Source organism: Nymphaea colorata, chromosome 9, assembly GCF_008831285.2.
Source record: "Nymphaea colorata isolate Beijing-Zhang1983 chromosome 9, ASM883128v2, whole genome shotgun sequence".
NCBI classification, from domain to species: Eukaryota; Viridiplantae; Streptophyta; class Magnoliopsida; order Nymphaeales; family Nymphaeaceae; genus Nymphaea; species Nymphaea colorata.
The window spans coordinates 527,747-548,193 of record NC_045146.1 but is presented as its reverse complement, the minus strand read 5'-3'; the positions used below and the strand labels follow the sequence as shown (position 1 = coordinate 548,193).

Genomic DNA, 20,447 nt, shown 5'->3' with positions numbered 1-20,447 from the left:
TAAATCTCGATCAGGTTAAGAGTTAGTGATCTTCAGCATTATGATGTATAATTCAAAAGTAAATTGGCTTAGTTCTCACAGCTGGGCCCGCTCGTCCTACTTAGAGACGGAAGGGATCGCAGCTTCAAATACGGAGGCCTATAAATAACGACGGCGTCTCCATTTTCCCGCTCTCTGCAGGGCTTCGGGTTCCGTGCGACGTTAGTTTCTCGCTGTCCGTGGCTCGGTGAGTGAAGCGAAGGGGAAGAAGGACCGCCGGTTTGGGGCCGCGTGGAGAGAAAGAGGAACGGGTTAGGTTCCTCCTGATTTCCTCCTTGTTTCTCTGCAACGAGGTTGAACAAGATATTGACAGTTTTGCTTGATTGCTTGTTGATAAGCTTTAAAGGCGAGGTGAATGGATCAGAGCTGGCATGGATTGGAAAACTGAATCACCGAGGGCGGAAGTATGTAGTTTATGTAACTATTTCTGTTGCCTGCGTTCCTTCGTTGCTGATTTGAGATGCTTACCTCTCCTTCTAGAAATTGTTGGATTCGTCATGTTTCTTCAGTCGATAAAGTTAGTCGCAGATTGAAAAGCTAGGTATGTTCCCTGTTTTAGATTGAGAACTTGGGATGTTCAGTGAAAATCTGGTATCTTGTTGACCTTTGTCGTCATATCTCAACGCGGAGCCAATAATTTCACAGAACTTTCCATGTTCACGTTTTTACTGAAATCTTGATATTTGATTTACCGGCAATCGTGAATTTTCCTTTCTTTTGGCGATCTTATCGTTTTCTCCACTGCTTCGTTTGGATATTTTCTACTTTACTGTACATGTTTGGTAAGTTTAGTGGAAAATTGACCTTCACTACGAAGGCTTGGCACTCACGGTTCTCTCCGGTTTGACAAATAATATTCGTGCATCGCATTTAGGGACTTTTTGCTCTCCGCGGAAGTGCATCATTTGCTTGCAAATTCGCTGGGCTTTTCGGATTCCGTTAAGCTATTCAGGTCTCGAGTTTCGGCAGTTTTGCTCTCCGTCAGAAGAGCATCTTGTAAGTTGGTTTTTTGCGATCTTTCACTGGACATGTTAGATGAGATAGAGGTTTCAATTCAAACCATCATCTTCTTGTTCTTTGAAGGCAACAAATCTATTATCGTCATTTTTTGCCTTTTTAAGGCTCTCCATTTAGACATTATGTTCGGCCTTTTGTGTTTTTCCCCGTAGACGGTTGCCGCTTAACCGTGACCCTGTAATTTGAGTCGAATTTAATAGTTATCCAGTTGAATCGTTTTTGCTAAAAAAAAAAAAAATATTCTAGCTGCGTTTCTTCGCGATGATGTATTATCGATTTGCGATTTGCGTACTTAATTATTATTATTGTTTTTTGGCAAAATTGCCTTTCTTTTTAGCAAAATTTCCTCTCTCCTTGTTCTTTGAAGGCAACAGATCTGTCATCGCCACTTTTTGCCTTTTTAAAGCTCTGTCTAATGTTCGACTTTTGTGATTTTCCTTGTAGACGGTTGCCACTTAAACGTAACTCAGTAAACATTTTATTTGAGTCAAATTTAATAGTTATCCAGTTGAATCGTTTTTGCTAAAACAAGAAATTTCTAGCTGCGTTCCTTCGCGATGATGGTATTATCGATTTGCGTACTAATTATTACTATATTTTTTTTTTGCAAAATTGCTTTCTTTTTAGCAAAATTTCCTCTGGTTTCTTTAGGTTTGGATATTAAAGGTCTTCATTCGGCTGACGTGCGGGGCGATGCTTTTGATGAGGACGTGGCTTACGATGTGAGAGGTCGGCGGGTCAAGTTGAAGAACAATTTTTCTGACATCGCAAGTCTTCGTGTAAAAACAATGGCTCTGTTACTCATTTATCTCGGAAAAGATAGGGATATCCCTCTCTTTCCCTTGTCATGTCTTAATTAAGAAGTTTAAATTGTTTCAGACTTTCAGTGGGTTCGTGAGAGTTGGTATCTGGTGAAGCAACCAGTGACATCTTAAACTGAAATGAGGTGCAACGCTTGCTGGCGGGAATTGGAAGGGCGAGCCATATCAACTACATGCGGTCATCTTCTGTGTATCCACATTCCATATATAGCTCCCTCTTTTGTTTCGGCATTCCACATCTCTTGTGGCAAACTTTTAGCGGCTTGTTCTTCGGAGACATCCGATAAAATTGGCGACTCGTTGGAAATACTCGTGTGTGATCAGACCTTGAGAAAGTTTCTTTGACAAGCAGTAATAGGCACGGAGGACGCCAGCAGAATTCTTAGCGCTGATGGTGCATGTCCCATTTGTGACCAAGTGTTGTCCAAGAGGTTCTCTTCTCCCTTAAACTGACTCATTTTCGTGTGGCTTTCCTACTTCATCATCATCAACATCTCATCCCATTACCACTCTTCTAATTCTTATAGTAGCCAGTTTATTTAGTTCTTTTACAGAGATGCTAAAAGACTTGCTAAAAGACTCACGGCATTTCTCATACTGCAACGCAATTTACGTTATGATTGCTTAAGAAAAGAAAAAGACATATTTTCTGAATTTCCCCTTAACACATTTTTCCTTGCGCAACATGAACCATTGGAATTTCCAGCCTTATGAAGCCCGTGGATCTCAATCCAAATGACGAATGGACAAACGTAAGCACCGTTCCTTCTCCCCCTACGTCATATACACTCACCGTTGGTTTCTTTTGTCTTACATGCATAAAACTTCTGATGCAGATGGTAATGGCTGGAATATCGCCCCAAACATGTATCCTTTTACACTTTGCCTATAATAAATATCCTTAGCCGCTAGCGTATGGTGAATGATTTAGGAGACACTACAGAGAGGTGCAGGTAAAACCGAGGCCTCTTAATTAGGCGCACACGGGAACTCCTGGATATCTATTGGACCGGTCGCTCATTACGTCCTCATTTTGCTTTTCGTACCCGTCCCATTCGATTCAATGTTTGCTGGATCCTTACAGTAATGTAGTGATGAAGAGCGCTTACAGGAGTGTCATGTTTTTCATCGGACAAAGAGAGCTCGAGATGCAGTATAAGATGCAGAAAATATTTGCACAATGCCGTCAGAAATGTGAGGTCATGCAAGAGAAGTTCACAGAGAAAATGGAACAGATTCATGCGGCCTATCAGAAGATGTCTAAGAGATGCCAAATAATGGAGCAAGAGATTGAAAGTCTAACGAAGGACAAGCAAGAACTTCAAGAGAAGTTCGCCGAGAAGTCAAGGTTACTCTTCCATCCCCATGCTTTTCCTTGGTAGTTTTTTTTGGTGACCCACCTGAAAGAAAAGAAATTTGCTTAAATTAGAGACTAGTTTGAAATGCATCTAAAGTAGTCGCAATATATGATCTTAATTTGCCAAATAATTTACACTGGATAGAACACCCTGCTGGTTGTTGAATGCTGACGCGACCTAATTGTTTCTGGAAAGCAGGCAAAAGAGAAAACTGGATGAGATGTATGATCATCTCAGGAACGAGTACGAAACTATGAAAAGATCAGCAATTCAACCGTCTGGTTTCTTTAGAAGACCTGAACCTGACTTCTTCTCCAGTCCTGCCGGGCCACCTCCCATGGTGGAGAACAGAGATCCCCTTAGGCAAGGTAAATGGAATTGTTAACTCATCCATATCTGTGCATGTAACCACAATTTCTAACATGGTTTTTCCTTTAACACAAATCAAATTCAATTGTTCGGCCTCCTTGAATGGATAGACGGCCAGAGGGGTGAACTTCGGTCGAGGAACCTCCACCAAACCACCCCGCAGCAGACTAGTAGATCAGGTCTTAGTTTATGTCTCCATTTCCACATCCCTTACGACTTTCCTTTACTACCTGCGATGGTGCTTCGGATTGAAAGTGAAAGCCTATCTAACATGCATAAGAAAGATGATTTCTCCTGTAAAAGGAAAACCAAGAAGCCGAAATATGGACGAAGATACAATATAAAACACGCATTCAAAGTTGCAAATATTTTTTTGATGTGCTTTTGAATCTTCCAAAAAAGTCAGATGATTTATTTATTGCAGATGGCTCGCTTGTGACTCCTAAAACTCCAGGGGAAAGAGAAGACGTGTGGCCGTTGTCGAAGCAGAAGAGGTCGAGTCCAAGCCCTTTCGACGTTTCTGGAGGATCCCCAGCAAAGCCACCAACAGCCCGTGACGACGACTCGCATAGAAGACCTTCCCGCCCTCTGTTCCCGTCGGCTGCTCCCAATCCTTCCGCAACCCTGCGCAACCTGATCTTCTCTCCCATGAAGCGGCCTCAGCTCTCTCGCAGCAATCGGCCTCCCATCTTCACGTAATTCCTCTTTCTTTGCTTCCTTCCTACTAGTTGATTACATACCCTTCGAGCCAACGACACCATGAACTGCCTTTGGTGGCCAAAGGACATTCCCGAAACAGGATCCACCAACCATCCATCATGTCGTATCAAGCGACAGAAACCGTATGTCCTATGCAAAAGAAATTGGAAACTTTTAATTAGTCTTTCCAGCCAAAGATTCGTCAGACCGGTAAGACGCAGGCGCAAGATAGATAAAAGGTTGCTGGTTTTCTATGATTTTGCCCAAAACCATTTTTCACATATTAGTTTGACCGACGAAGGGTTTGTCGATTCACTCCCACACAGGCAATCTGTGATCGAAGTGGCCTTAGTGTGAGGTCACACGAGTCACGAGGGGAAGTCAGTTCGTGCCAACAAGGGCTTGCCCTTCGTGAGGGCAAAACGAAAAAATGACTTCATATTTCTATGTCGTTGACAATGACATGTCATTTTTTATTTCAAGCACCTTCAGGCTGAACATATGACCAGCTTGGCCGCTCGAGGGGTTCAAAAGAGCAGTATTTCAGTAGTGCCTGCCTAATAAGCTGGTTTTTCGTCCATTGTTAGTCATAGGAACTGAATAAAAGCTCGCCGCTTCGAGAATTATACCACTATCTCTTCTTCTCAGGTTGTAAGAAATGCAAGATGAAGACACTTCTCTTCCGAATTGTGCAATATTTGCTCATTATAATGGTGTTTAGCCTGGCTATTCTTTCCGCGGCACTGTACAATTACTGATGTCGGCACTACATCGAATTCAGTTGACCGCGCCACACACATAAGATAGGCAGTAGGATGAATACTGAATAGCACATGCTCATCCAACCTCGATCAACAGCAGCTGAATGTGAAGATCAGTGGCGACCAAGGCTTGCAGTTCATCTACCGTCCAGAGAGTTGGTCATTTCTAACAATTGATATTGCTGAGAACCAGAAAAGAAAAATTTATCCCTGAAAGCTGTTTTTTCTTTAGATGTTTTCAGTCGAATTATTTTAGTATTCATTCACCAAGTATCCACCTTGATTCTGGTTGCCAAAGGCTTGTGCTAGTCCAACCAACCAAAAGCTTCAGCTCTTTGTTTATGGCTGCTTAAGCAATCTATTTTCAGGGCGCTGAAGGAGGGTTGTGGCCTTGAAAATTGGAAGAGCCTTTGAGTGATTAAGGTAAAATCAATGATCCATTCAGGCTTACCATTCACACCACGTTAAACTTCAGGTTTTCAGTCCAGAAACAATTGTGCTTTCTCGGATAAAGTTTAAACATCGAAAACCATCCCTTGCCTTTTCTTTTCTTTTCTTTTTTCTTTTTTCCCAAACTCTGAAACCAAACTGACGCTGATTTTCTGCACCAGGTTTCTCTCAGTGCCTTTTCTGTAAAACAACCATATCTATATTTCGGTGTAGTGACACTTCCACTTGATAGTGTAGAGCACACAATATCTCTCTGTCATATGCTTGAACCATCTAATAAGCGTAATCGCACACCAAATAAGAGTTTCCGTAACATTTATTTTTATTAACGGTGACATGCCCCAAACATGATATAAATTGCAAGGATACATGTTATCATGATTCTTATTTTTCATGTACCTGCTTTTTGCATTGAACCAGGCAACATCCTAGTTAAAGGCAAAGAAAAAAGAAGTCATTTTAGGTCACAACCTACTCAGACTCACAACCTACTCAGAGTTCCAATACTCTGTTTACAAAGATGGCATCAAAAGTATGTCTCACGAACAGTATGTGCAACCTCCTATCGTAAGAGCATCTATTGATGTACACGTATCATTGCATCAGCAGACTAGGGATGTCAGTATATCCGATTATAATCAAATATCCAGAGAAAAAATTGAATATGAGAAAAAAAAAATATCCAATTAAAAAATCAGATCAGATTCAGATTTAATAAATGCCATCAGATCATTTTTGGATTTAGATATACATACATATCCGATCAGATTCAGATACGGATATAGATTTGAATAAATTCATTTTCAAACAAATATTATGTATCTAATGCTATTATATTTTGAAAATTAATAAAATCCATTTTAAAAATTCAAATTTGAATATAAATATAAAAATCAGATTTGGATTGTAAAATTGAACTTCGGACTTAGATTCGGATATAACTTTCTTTTATTCATATTCAAAACCAAATATATGAATATTCGAAAAAGCGGATATGATTAAGAGTATTTTTTATCTGAATCCAATCCTGAGACGTGCATTAGTGTCTTTCTCGTGCAAATCTAACGAATAAAATAAAACTAGCAAAACTGCACTTATAATTTAAAATAAACAAAAAGGATTCACAGATTTATGTACACAATAGATGTGAAGGCAAAAACACTTTCAAAATTGGGGCCTTGGCAGATACTTCAATGGCATCCCCCTGTACAACTGGGTGAAACGCATGACAACCATCAATATAGATGTAACCTTTGCAGCTCCAGAAGATATGCATGGAATTACTGGATTTGACCGATCCATGCATCAGATGAGCTGATGCACCAGGTAATATGGGCTCCCTTACCATATACTGGAGGTCTTTACTTGAAATTGGCATCGGGAAACCCCCTGCTGATAGCATGGCAGCTGTTGAACCAGCAGCAGTGCAGACTCGAAGCCCACTCGACCGGCTGTTTACGGGGGTGGAGTATGTTTCAGAATCTCTTATTCTGCATCGACAAATTGAGAAAAAAAAAAAAAAATCAGAGCCAAAGACCAAAGCCCAACACCGAGGAAATTAACGAAAACTTACCTGAATGAGAACCTAGACACTGCTGCTGGACAAGGATGTGCTATAAGTATATCATTCAGTGCATGTGTTGGCAGCGGCCGGTTGTTGACAGTGACTGCGATTCGTGATAACTCGGATGGTTTCCGTGTATTATCAAGAATATCTGTTAAAACCTGACGGAAATTCAAGTGGTCTCATTAGTGAAATTTTCAAGAAGCCAGGAGTAGAACCAAACGATAGTACAAAATGTGTGTGTGTGTGTGTGAGAGAGAGAGAAAGAGAGCACCGTCCATAAAAGGATAGGATATGATCTTATGATTTAGTAAAAGTTCATAAGGAGAAGGGTGACTGGAAAAGCAACATCTTATGGCGAACAAATGAGTTGGTGCTTCAATGCAAAACAAACATTTGAAAATATATATATATATATATATATATATATACAAGTATGGGAAAATGATTGTGGCAGGCAGTCCAAAGAAAACTGATTCAAGGTCAAGCAAACCATGAACAAAGCTATTCTCGTTTCCCACAAACATCCCATACACAGCATAAGAAAACTAAATGAGGTGCCAGTTAAATTATGAGTTATCAAATCATGAAACCCACGCACAAAAATCATTCTTGCTTTCCAGAAACAAATATCAAATAGAAACTCTAGACAAGTAACTCTTCGAATGCCAGTCTTGCCAGATTGCCAGCTCACAGTAGCAGGACTAGGCTGAAACTTGTGCAGGGAAGACAGATATAACTATTGCTTACAAAGATTCATTTCTTTTCCATTTCTGATTCATGAACATACAACTGACACCAAACATCTGCCTTTTTATACTTAACCAGCCAAATGCATCCTCTGAAATGGATTTGCTTATAAAAAATTTCATCTAAAAACCTTCTGTGTTCTAGAGTCTCAAGAGCTGAAATGCCTTTTTCCACACCCCAAGGAAAACAAGAAAAGTTGTGCATCCAGTAGTAATAAAGATTCTTGTTTCCAGAATGCGATGCTATAAACTCCAAGAATTAAAAGTGAGGCTCTTTCTGTTTGCCATCTGTGTTCTTATGGCATAATGTTAGGACTAGTTATAACAGCAAGTTACAAATATGGCACCTGCATTATTTTCAGAATTTGAAGTTCTTGCCCCTACTTTATTCAGCAGCTTAATAGATTTTTTATTTTTGAACATAAAACAAGTAGGAGCTGAAGAAACCCAGTGGCATAATTCATGTATAGTTTGAAAAGGAAGAAAAAGAACTTCCATAATCAGAAGCTTGAGCATCAAACATGCATAAGTACAAAATTACACTGCATAAGAGGAATTTTGACTAGCTCATAACAGCAATACCTGTTCAAAGCTCTCAGCTGTTGCTGCACACAAATAGCCAGTGCTTCTCGTAGCATCAAACTCATCATTCTTCTCCTCAACCTGCAAGACAGGATAACTTCTCAGCAATTTTGACTTTCTGTCCTCTTCATAAGAGCCAGTATGAAAATCAAATTCTTTAGGTATTCCTCTGCTTCTTAAGAATCACTTACGAAGCCAATCATATACCTCCTCAGGTTGTGTAGGGTCTGAATTAACGCCTAAAACAGGTATTGAGTCATCCATATAATGACTAGCCCGCAAAAGCGTGCCATCCCCACCAACTGTCACAACAAGATCAAAATGATGAATGGGTCCAGATAGTTCATTACGCATGATAGTCTCCCACTCAAGTGATTTATGTTTCAAGACGCCCTCACATAGTTTTATCGTCTTATTGTGAACTTGCTTCCTATTCTCTAGGTTGCTTAAAACCTGCAAGCCAACATGACAATCTGAGACAAGTACGGATGTACAAAAGAATTTGCATACAATGCAAGCCAAGCTTGAAAATAAAAAAGGTGGATTAGCACCCGCACAACCAAAGAAAGAATGAGCACAGAAAATTCCAAACAATTGCTTTTCATCTCAGGAAAATGATCAGTTTCATCACCTCTGATAAAAAAAAGTTGCAGAATAAAAAGAGAATCCAAGGGAAGCCAAAGTATGAGTGCATTAGAAAAGAGACAAGCAATTTGTCAAATGATAAGCATGGCAGTGACGATGAATAATTTCCACCATTTCACTTGGTTGTGCCCGTATATAAGTTGTCTTCTGTCTTCCCTTTGATGATGCAATATATCATTCAAAACATGTGACACATTTGGTAAGGGGTTTATAAAAACTGAATCAACTAAGTCATGAATTAAGTGATAGACAATATCATGCTCCCTCACCAACCAAGTTGTCAGATGAAAGATCTACACCCAGTCACCATAAATGATGCGGCCAAATTTTTGTATCTTATGCATTGAAATCTTTGAATGCCACAAGCAGGTTCCTGACCAAAAGCATACTATGGCGTGTCTCAAAGTCTTAAACTGCTTCAAGATATGCTCTGAACAGCAAGTTCCTGGCGAGATTGTCGATCCACTTCTCGTATCGGTGGTGGTAGCAAAGGGCTTCGGCCAACAAATGATTGCCACCAGCTAGTAGGCCTTCTGATGTCAAAGGTTCACATTAAATGCTTTTGTGTCCAATTACTGATGTCATGTGAAGGCGTGGAATGAAGACCTTGGTCACAAACCTGTCCGCAACATCAGATTCTCATATTTTTCTCAAGAATGTTCATGGGGCCTTTGAAGCTATAAGCATGTTTTTCAGATGTATTAGGGATTATGCACCCATTGAAAACTTTCTTTTGGTAGTTGTATTACTCTGCTTATGATGCTGGAGTTTTTTGCTTCCATAGGTGGATCTAGGCCACAGACAAGTCATGTACCCTATTAAGTCAGGTGTTCCTCCCCACCAATGCACAGCTTCAAGCATTGGTTGGTCCCTCGCAATAATGCTAAACTGCAGAAAACAGATTTATCTACAAAAAAATCATACCAGGACATGGATGAGACCTGTTTTTAGCATGAATTAGTAACGCAATAGTCATCCTCGGCATTCGCCATATAAGTTATTGATACTATGGACACGTAAAATCTGAATTCATTCACTTCGTAGATTGTTAAGCTACCGATTATATTTGCTGATTTCTTAATAAGCACCATCTGAATTTATGCACTCTGCAGATTGTTAAGCTACGGTTAATATTTGTTGATTTCTTAATAATTCTTCATCCATACACTTAGCCCTCCTCAATGCCCATAAACGGTTATAAACTGAATGGAAACAACCGACAATTCAATGCCTGCCACCAACCATTCCTAGCAACCAATCACAGCCTACAAAGATGTTGGTTCACAATCTAAGAGGCAGAAGAAACTGCAAGTACCACTTAGATATGCTAAAAAACCCAACTTCTGGAGAAAACAGCAAAAAAATCTACACAGCAATGGCATACATGCACAGGGGCCAATTCAGTGGTTCTACAATTTTTCCCATGTGGGTAGCTACGGAACGCGCATATTGTCTTGAGAAAAAGAAGATGAGCATAGAAATATGAAGAACAGAGAGAAGGAACCAAGAGGGGCACTAGCTTTTGTGCAGGTTTTCTCATGTGGGTACTTGGGAAACAGAGAACAAGCAACACGTCCTTGAACCTGATTACCTGATGAACAGGGGAAGGCGAAATGGAGGGGAGAGAGTTCGCCTGTAGCCTGGAGCGGTAGACATCAAAGGGCTTGGTGAGCAAGAGCACCTTCGAGCGCGACATGCGAGCACAAACTCAACCGTGTATTCGCGAACTTTGAATGCTACAGAACGGAGGGCATAGGGCTTCCCGAAACAGCAAACCGCAGGATGTGCAAGAAACGACTCGACCCCCACGAGGCTTCTGACTTTCCCCTTCCTTTGGTCAATAAGAAAGAAAATGCTCATGATTTTTCTTTTGCTCATGGGAGAGATCACGCTTACGGTGAGAAACCTGGCCTTAATCTCTGGTGTGCTCGTTAAAATGAGTTGAGGACTTCGCTCAACGAAATGAGTTAAGGACAATGAATGTTTTAATCATTTAATGCTGGCTCGCGCACACTGACGCACAGACCACTAATTTCTGTTAAAAAAACATTTTGAACAAAACGAGAATGTATTGACATGTTTATGAATATTGATTTACTATAAAGTCTGCTTTAATTCAAGTTATTTTGTCTTTTTTTATTATGAAAAATAATAAGAACAATTGAATTTTTAATAATTAAAAAGGCATGTAATACTCATAAAATGATTAATTCAATATATTTTTTGCTTTCAATCACTCTTAAAATCATATTAAAATTAAAATACAAGAAAAGTACTTCGATAATTTTGTGCCTGTCTGAAATATGCTAAGTGGCCCTGACATTAAAAATGTACATGGGTCGGGTATATCCCAAGAGATGCACTTGAAGTTCATAAGCCTTTCCAATTTCCAATCTATAGGTCTGAGTCCAACCCTCTAGGCTCTAGCCAATTGAACAGAGCACTTGTACTTGGTGATATACTTGGTCACATAAAGATTTGTGTAAGGTAGTCTGGTAGGCAAATAATTGTTCTATATAAAGCGTCCCTATCAAACACAAAAATTTTGATGCATTTAAACTTACTATTTTGCATTAGGTCAATAGCTCATGACATGCATGGCAGCGCTGACTGAGCCTGAGAGGATGCAACTCCCTTTAGTCATATGTATGAAAAGAGAGATGCTTTGTGCTTGTCTCATATGTTTGATTACCCTTTACCTAGCATGAATTAAGCACTCATCAAGGAGCCAACATGTATGTTTTGTGCCAAGAATGTGAAGGACCTAGGTGTAGCATAAACGAGCCTCTTTGGGTCATGCAATGAGCTTGGGCTCCATTCAACAAGTTTGCCTTTCTGGCTCGAGCTCGGCTCGTCTATTTGGAATGAGCTTGAGCAAGTCGAACTCGAGTAACTTAACCGAATGTGCAGCTCTAGTGGCACTATGTCTAAAGCTTCTTATCCTCACCTCCAATCATATTTCAAGGGTAATCAAACACCTCCCCAATAAATTTACCTTAAGTGCAAAGAGAAAACATTAAAAAATCTAATTAATTGCATATATAATAGAACCATTGTTATCGTATGCCATCGATGATCAGCATCATAATGACATATAATAATTTAATCTAGAGGTCACACCTTTCCATGGATCCATATTGAAACCTGAGTTCGTCAAATGACCATCTTGGAATAAACAAAACAGCCTCAAGTCAGACTCAATCTTTTCTATGATCTCCCTACTTTTATGGAGATCAGGATTCATTAATATATAACATGAACTACGATAAACATCCGTTGGTGAAATTTCATCATCGTCACTCAATATTTGTTGCTCATTTACTTGGGCAGATCTTGCTTCCCTATTTAATTTATTCTATGTTGCTTCTTTCTCTCTCTCTCTCTCTAACAGCCTTTATGTAATGTTTAAGATTTCAGGGTTTGGTGCTTGCTAGCTCATCCCACCATCGAATCTCGTAGCTGCATTGCAGTGGTGGAGCCTGGTATTTTTCATGAGGAGGCTAAACTATAGTTTCAAAGTTAACAAGAGCTGAAATATAATTGTTCAAAATTTTTACATAGGATAAATGAATTTTTTAATTTACATGTAAATTTTTTTTAAAAATGGAAGGGGGTGGTGGTGGAGCACCGCCAGGACCCCTGCCGCCCCCTTAGCTCCGCCCTTGATCATCTGTTATTAGAAAAGACTGATACTGGGAAAAGGAAAAGAGGAATAGTTTGATAAAACACAATCTAACCAATCAGTCTCTCCAATAATTTGATCATCAATAACAAATTTGCATTTACTTACTTACATATGATGTCTCTCAATCATTTGATCATCAATAACAAATTTGCATTTACTTACTTATATATGATGTCTCTCAATCATTTTACTATATAAGGGTCTAAAATTTTTAAAGTTGGTGTCTCTCGCCCAAAAATGTCTTGCTCCCCCATCTATGTCACCAAGATGCGGGGTGGATGCTGGTGCCGGCACGGTACATCTCAAAAAATTTAGGTGCAGCGGTCTGGCGAGAGTATTTATTATTCTTATTAATTTATTATTATAATATATTAATAATATCAAATTTGTTAAAAAACCCAAAAAATAAACTGAAATAAACATGGTGTGGTTTGGGTGCGAATCTGGGTCACACCTGCACCCGCGTCGCGTCAATGTGGGTGTGTTTTCTTTTTCGACATTAAAAATTAGTGACTACCCTTTTATAGTTGTTTTGTAGCTTCTAAATTTTCCAAAAAAAGAAAGACCTTAGGGATACAACGAAGGGTGAAATAAATTCTTCACGTACGCTAAAACTAAAACCCTTCAATAAAAACTTTTGCACCATTTTCATAGAATTTCTTGTCTTTTCTGAAAGCTATTTTGGACTATTAAAAATATTTTGCCTCGTATATTTATAACTTAATTTCCATCATCCGGATTCGATGGCCTAAATGATTTCTATCAAAGCTTAGCATAAAGGTCTGGTAGCTACACGTTTTCTCTCTCTCTCTCTCTCTCTCTCTCTCTATATATATATATATATATATATATATAAGAGAGAGAAAGAGCTGTTCAATTGGACAGCATGTTTTAAGTGGATGTAGGCAGGTTAGATTAATTTGTAATGTCAAAAAAAGCCCTGTCCATGGTTTTGGCCTTTCAAGATATAAGACTAAAGTTCTTTAGTGTAACTAATGGTACAATGCTATGTAAGTGTGTGTATTCTGTATTGAGGGGTAAAACCAGAAATTTTTTATAAAAAGGTTTGAATTAAAATTTCTAAATTTTGACAGCGGTCAAAATATCATTTTTCAAAATTTTTATATAGGAAGTAAAATTTTCTAACATTTACATGTAAATTAAAAAAAAAAACTGGGGAGCCAGGCCCCTACTCTCCTGGCTCTGCCCCTACCTATATCACTTTTTATGAATTCAAAAAAATAACTTGAAACATTTAAAATTGATTTTGGAAAAATGAATTGTTTCGGCCTTATATCTATCAACAATGTGCTAATACAACACATATGGGCCAATATACTCTTATCTCCAACAATTTTGACAATAGAGGTGGAGTCAGAAATTTTTGATTTGAAGAATCAAACTATAGTTTCAAAATGTTAGCACAATCAAAATATAATGTTTCAAATTTTTTATACAAGCTGAATGAGAAATTTAAAAATTACTTGTGCATATACAAAAACAACAAATGGTTGCAGAAATGAATAATTAAGTAAAATTAAGAATGAAATTTTATAGACACCAACCTACATGTAGCTCCGCCACTGATTGAGCGCACCTCACCCAGGGCTAGGGATGTCAACGGACCGGATTCAGATCAGATACATCTTTAATCATATCCGCTTTTTTGGATATTCATATATTCGGATTCGGATTTGAATTCGAATAAAGCAAAGTCATATCCGAATCCGAGTCCAAAATCCGATTTTACAATCTGAATCTGATCTGAATCCGATTTTTATATTTATATCCGAATCCGAATCCAAATTTTGAACCGGATTTTGGCAATTTTCAAGTATTAGATAGAGGATATTAATGTATATCCGTATCCGAGATGTCATTTATTAAATCTCAATCCGATCCGATTTCTTAATCGGATATTAAATTTTTATTCATATTCGATTTTTTTAGATCGAATCGGTCAGATATCCGGATATATTAACATCCCTACCCAGGCCAGCCTTATTGAAAATGCGGGCGCAAAATGGGTCACATACATTAAATACCATAATTAAGTAGTAATCAAAATTAATCATCATTAAAAACAGGAAGGACGGGACGTTGCTTTCGAGGACGCTGCCTTGAAGAAAGGTAGCAGCTTATGCATGCACCAATTCAATGATCAACCACCAGCGTCCACACTCGATAAAAGAAGAAGAGATTCCTTTCGGGCTTTCGCTTTCGACAGCCTTGCACAAGTTGGATGTGTGCGGCTGAACTTCCAACACGTTCCAATCACCTAACTCAATTCCTTTCCATTGAAATCGAACCAAACCAAATCAAGTGTTGTTTTTGTTTGATTTTTAAAAGATTAAGAGTTTTTATTACTTTTATTTATGAGTTTCTCAATACGTGAAAATTTAATGTCTTACAAAAATGAGAAAGAATTGAAAATTTTCACCCTAAATTTAAAAAATTAAATAAACAGATCGAATCCAGTTTCGACAAGACTCACCAATGGTAGGAACGAGTGGCTGGGAAGTGTTTGTTTGGTTCAAAGGCTTTTTTGGACGCCCCCGGTTTGAATCTTGTCTCTTGTGTTTGTTTCTAATGTGCTGTTAACCGACCTCATTTGTATGTCATCAGTACTCACCATACCAAACATGTCAGGACTCATTATAATTTTAGAAAGGTCAGGAAGGACTTATTGCAATTCAATGTCATTAGTACTCACTTGACAAACAAATGTCATTAATACTCATTCGACACACGAAAAATAATCTGAACCGACTTTATTCAGTATCTCACAGGAACACGACGGTTGCATGTTTTAATAACAAGAATACACTATTAATTTTTAGTGTCAATTCAAAAAATGTTTGAAAATTGAGCATATAAAAGCTATGTGGAATAGAGGTTAAAGCGGCCGAAGCCCTTCCCTTCTGAGGCTTAAGGCTACTTCAAAACTTGGGTAGAGAGCAAAAAACTCGTGAACTGAAGTGTTGTGCATCTACCGAATCAACCCGTCTAAAACATAATATAACATGAAATATTTAAGTAATTTACATACCTATAACGAGCTACATCTCTACTGACTCGGCCCCTTGTTAATTTTGCTTGCGTGGCAAATTCAATTAACTGCTAACGTTTCAAATCTTTATGTTGTGTTTTTTTTTTTTTTCTAAACAATAATAAAGTTGTGGATGTGTTTGATCTATGACCCGACTCCAACATCGAGTTCTTTGAGCGTTGAATTCGCTTTATGAAGCTCAAGCTCAACACATCCAACTTCCAAGTCAGACGATCTTATCTGCAATTTAAAATTAATATAGTCTTTATATAGGTGTTGTTAGTATTGGTACGCACATCGTATCGAACTGCTGACGAATACCACCTTTCATGGTTATTTATCGCCTCATATCGAGTAATTTTTTATTGTTAATAAATGTTTTTAAATGTTTAATAAAACAAAAAAAAAGGAAAAACTGAAATCTTCAAGTCCCGTGTTTGGGCAGCGTCTATTTTCAAACCAAGTGGTTCAGTTTCACACAAGAATCTCCAACCGGATGCTTATCTGATAAGAGCGACCCAGCTGGCTTCTTGACTTCTTGTCCCATGGCTTATCTGTTTATCACGGAAGGCTGCGGCCACAGGGTCCAAAATAAGTGAACGGATCGGATTTACAATCTCGAATCCAGCATATTCTGAGTATCTCGACCAACCTATGGATAGGTTCTCACTTGCTTATTCTGGGCGAGCATTTATATGAGATCTGGACCCGGAAGCTCATATGGGCTCTATTTGTCAAACCACGAAACTTAGCGCAATTAGACAGCAAGGCGATCCATACTTAATGGGTTTGAGGTTCGAATCCCGTGGTCACTGTCATGTTACTTTTCGATGCTGTAAATAGTGGCAAACACGAAACTCGAGTTAAAAGATATATGGCAAGTCCACCTAAACCCCAAAACAAGGATAACCTTGACCTTAAGAGGGTTTAAACCAATTCAGTTTTCTCTAAGTAAACATTAGTTTTTCAGGAGGCGTTGACCATGTAACTGAAAGGAGATTATTTCTCGGTGTGGAAACTTCAAAATCATAAATGGGATTGTAAGTATTGGGAAATTTCCACCTGGGGCGATTTTTTCAAGGAGAAAGAATCCTTTGATGAGCAAATACGTTTTGCACGGGAAACCAAATCCCTTCAAACACGGTCTCTCTTTTCCGTTTCCGTGTGGGCCTTTTAACTGTCTTTGTTTTGGCACTGAATCAGCCGTCATTAAATATCCATTGCCGCGAATTGACCGTCGTTGATTTCAGCGTAGGTAAAGCCGTCACCGAACACAGACCGCTCCTATTTAGGGTCTTCGAAAATTAGTTTATAAGAGCCCTAAAAAGGGTCTTGTTCATTTGAGAAATCACGAAATTGTCACTGCCCTAAGTCGCTGCTCCAATAGTTGACCTACCTCGCTCTCGACTCGTGTGAACTCGACTCGATTTCAACCCTAGTTAAGCTCATTCGTGAAGCGAATCTAGTTAAAAAGTAAACTCGTCAAAAAAGTAAACTTGTGTTTCTTTATGAATCCAGTTTGAAGATACTTTTTTTCTAAAAAAGTTGAATGTTAAAGAACATTTTCATGAACAAAAAATATTATAATATTGCACAGTTTGCTCATTAATTAACACTCAAGGCCTAAGAGTTTTAAGTTTTCAATATGAACTGTTAAGTGTGTCTCTCTTCTTCCCTACCAATGAATCAGAAGTCTTTCCTAGACAATTTTCTTGAGTTCTGATACTTTTTGTACCTCAAACAGCAAACAATCATCTGAATCCTTCATGTAGTCATAGCTAGGGCTGTACAGCGTGACTCAGGATTGACTCAAACTCACTAAAAAAAAAAACTTGATCGAGTTTAACTCATTATACATGAGTCGAATTCGAGTTTAAATTTATACTCGAAATGTTAAATGAGTCGAGTTTGACTTGTAAGAACTCGACTCGACTTGGCTCGACTATGTAAAATCGAAATGAGTTAAAAGAAACGAGACCTGTTTACATAAGCGAGTCAAGCTGTTCGAGCTCAACATTGTATAATTGAGTCGAGCTCGAGCTTATTTTGTAGAGCCCAAGCTTTTTGAGTCGAGTTCGAGTTGGTCCAACTCAAGCTCGACTCACCTTGTGCAGCTCACCTGGGGTTCAAACCTTCTATAAGTCACCCAGTAATCGCAGTTCTTGTTTTCTCCAAGTTTTCCTGTCTGAATGGAAAGAACATGGTGGTGCCCACACCAAACCAACCTTTAATCATTTAATGTTTGGAGCTTTTCTTGCTCTTGGGAAATTTATTTTAGATATCACATCAACAAGCTTGGTTGTTGATTATTTATATTTCTTTAACTTCATATGTGGACAATCCCCTAGAACAAAGACATGATTGACTTTTGGCATATTGCTTGTTTTCAAACGCAGATGGATCCCATCATTTCCCTTGTAAATGTCAATTATGAATTCAGTAAGTTACATATTTGCATATAAATAAAGTTAGGTATTAAGAATATGCTTGGAATGTGAACAGTAGATTTAATTTCCATTTCAAAATTGGAATAGTTTTGAAGTGAAAAAAAAAAACCATGTGGATCTTATTTCTGCCCATATGATGATTTAAAAGCATATATAATATCCAAGATTAATAAAGTAGAGGCATATATAATATCCATTTTGTTCCTTATCTGGCTTTTTGTAGACCATGCATCAATTAAATTTCTTGTGTCCTAAAAATGTGTCTCGGTGAATTAAAAAAATAAGAAGAATGACAATTTTGGAGAACAGCGCATAGAGGGAAGAGAAAAAGAGAGAAGTAAGATGGGTGCATGTGGGATCGCAGTATAAATATTTATGATCATCGTCAGCTGCCACACGTAAAGAAGAGATTTTTTTCAAAGGGATATCATTGCAATGTCCCATGGTATTATAAATATATATAAAGAGGAAGCTGTTTGACCTTTATATAATAACAAACTTTTTGATGGAATTCATATGGACGATTGATTACAAAGAGATTAAATGGTGAAGATTAAGTTGTAAACATAAAAGCAATTTTTTTTTTTTAAATGATAAAGTTTATAAATATAAAAGTCAAGTTACACTTTTCCAGAGTTTGAAGTGCCCCCAAAGAAACTCATTTTTCCCTCTCTCTTTCTCTCTCTTCTTTTAAATCCTTGAAAAAACAATTTGGTTTTTATTTGTAACTTAATATATACCATTGTTATATATATGCATGTGTGTTTGTGTGTGTGTGGAAATTGGCAGATCGCAGACTCCTATGTCGGATACAATTCAAACCCTTTAAAGTTTGTAAAAAGGTATTTTCAAACAAAATGAAAACATCCTAATATGTTTATAAAAAGTAATTTAATATAAAACATGTTTACGTTTATGTTGTTTCCATGAAAATGGGGATTTCTTCATGATCGAAAATTTTGATGTTGCGTGAGCCATTCAATTTTACTTATTATCGAAGTATGATTGACTTCAAAAAAATAATTAACTTAATATATATTTTTTAACAACTTATTCTTGATATCACTCCTGTACGGTTAGATTAAAAAACCACCTTAATGCTTGCATTTAAGCAGTTTGGTTTGTATCCTTGACCTAGTAGTTTGGAACGTACCAATATTATATATATATATGGAAAGGAAAGGAGATTGAACTTTTCAAGTGAAGGTATCATGTTCAAGCTTCTGTTTCTAGAACAGGTCTTGTGTTTACTCATTCTTCTAATTGTGGTAAGTAAGGCAAAGAAGAGGAAGGCATATATATATATATATATATATATATATATATATATATATATATATATATATATATATGTATATGTATATATATATATATATATATATATATATATATATATAAAATTCGTCAGCAGGTACAATTGAATTGGACGGTGCTTTATTTACTTGTTTCGTCGTGGGTCTCTTAAATGTCAAATTAATAAAAATATTTACCTTCAGACTCGAAAAATCAACTAATCCGATATTGAATATGGTAGGTGCTCTTACCCCTTGTTGCGGTTGTCCCTGCCTAATTGATCTTTTATATATATATATATATATTTAAATTATTTCGAATTAATATACTAATTTGTTTCTTAAATTAAAAAAAAGGGACATTTATGACTCACCTATCTATGTGGCCGGGTTGGCATGGTTTTTATATGATTAGATGTCGACGCCATTACTAGCAACATTTTAGTATTAGGTCGGTATCAGGGTGGGTACCCACGCTATGCTTCAACTCGTATACAAGAAATGAGGAGCAAGAGACACAAGAGGTGAAGGCAGATTGCTCTTCGAACCAAGGACTAGCCGCTTATTAACCGTTGAACCAAGCCAATTCCGCTATGCCCCTGGGGCCTTCACTCATGGATTTGTTTTCTTATTTTGTATTTTTTTTTTACGTAAATGTTTTACTGTTGCAAACGTTGCACTTCCTTCCTTCCTTGAAGGCCAGTTTCATAGGCCGGATAATTTCTCTTTGAACTAGAGATTACGTGTCGCGCATGTGGTGGTAAGTTCACCTTACCAAACACGGTTAATTTTTATCTGCATGCTTTTTACTTCAAACACTGTCAGTTCTCTTCTCTGTTCACTTGCTTATTGAATTTTTCTACTTCCTACTTGATGCAGTACGTTTTAAGCCCCACCCACTTGTCTACTTGTACAATTCT

General features: G+C 37.8%; 2 protein-coding genes across 16 annotated transcripts; one reads left to right on the top strand and one right to left on the bottom strand.

Annotated features, from left to right (window-relative positions):
* The first annotated feature begins 182 nt into the window (after positions 1–182).
* On the top strand, positions 183–5,504 carry LOC116259941 (E3 ubiquitin-protein ligase CCNB1IP1 homolog). Of its 14 annotated transcripts, none has more exons than XM_031637965.2 (12): positions 189–290; positions 386–443; positions 520–580; positions 1,708–1,835; positions 1,936–2,067; positions 2,236–2,308; positions 2,584–2,629; positions 2,714–2,744; positions 2,970–3,225; positions 3,434–3,603; positions 4,029–4,299; positions 4,952–5,503. In XM_031637965.2, exons 5-12 carry the CDS (start codon positions 1,998–2,000, stop codon positions 4,956–4,958), a joined length of 924 nt encoding a protein of 307 aa, XP_031493825.1. In that variant the 5' UTR covers positions 189–290; positions 386–443; positions 520–580; positions 1,708–1,835; positions 1,936–1,997; the 3' UTR covers positions 4,959–5,503. The 14 variants fall into 14 exon arrangements, with proteins under 14 accessions (XP_031493819.1, XP_031493825.1, XP_031493821.1 ...); XM_031637961.2 differs by having other exon boundaries at positions 378–443; XM_031637959.2 differs by lacking the exon at positions 520–580 and having other exon boundaries at positions 183–290; positions 378–443.
* A 1,092-nt stretch (positions 5,505–6,596) lies between these two features.
* On the bottom strand, positions 6,597–10,937 carry LOC116260146 (probable NADH kinase). 2 transcript variants are annotated; one of them, XM_031638253.2, is made up of 6 exons: positions 10,646–10,937; positions 8,808–8,862; positions 8,617–8,711; positions 8,410–8,490; positions 7,088–7,239; positions 6,597–7,004 (listed from the first exon to the last, which is right to left on the bottom strand). In XM_031638253.2, the coding sequence occupies exons 1-6, from the start codon at positions 10,748–10,750 to the stop codon at positions 6,644–6,646; spliced, it is 849 nt and encodes a 282-aa protein (XP_031494113.1). In that variant the 5' UTR covers positions 10,751–10,937; the 3' UTR covers positions 6,597–6,643. The 2 variants fall into 2 exon arrangements, with proteins under 2 accessions (XP_031494113.1, XP_031494111.1); XM_031638251.2 differs by having other exon boundaries at positions 8,617–8,862; positions 10,646–10,928.
* Between the last annotated feature and the right edge of the window lie 9,510 nt (positions 10,938–20,447).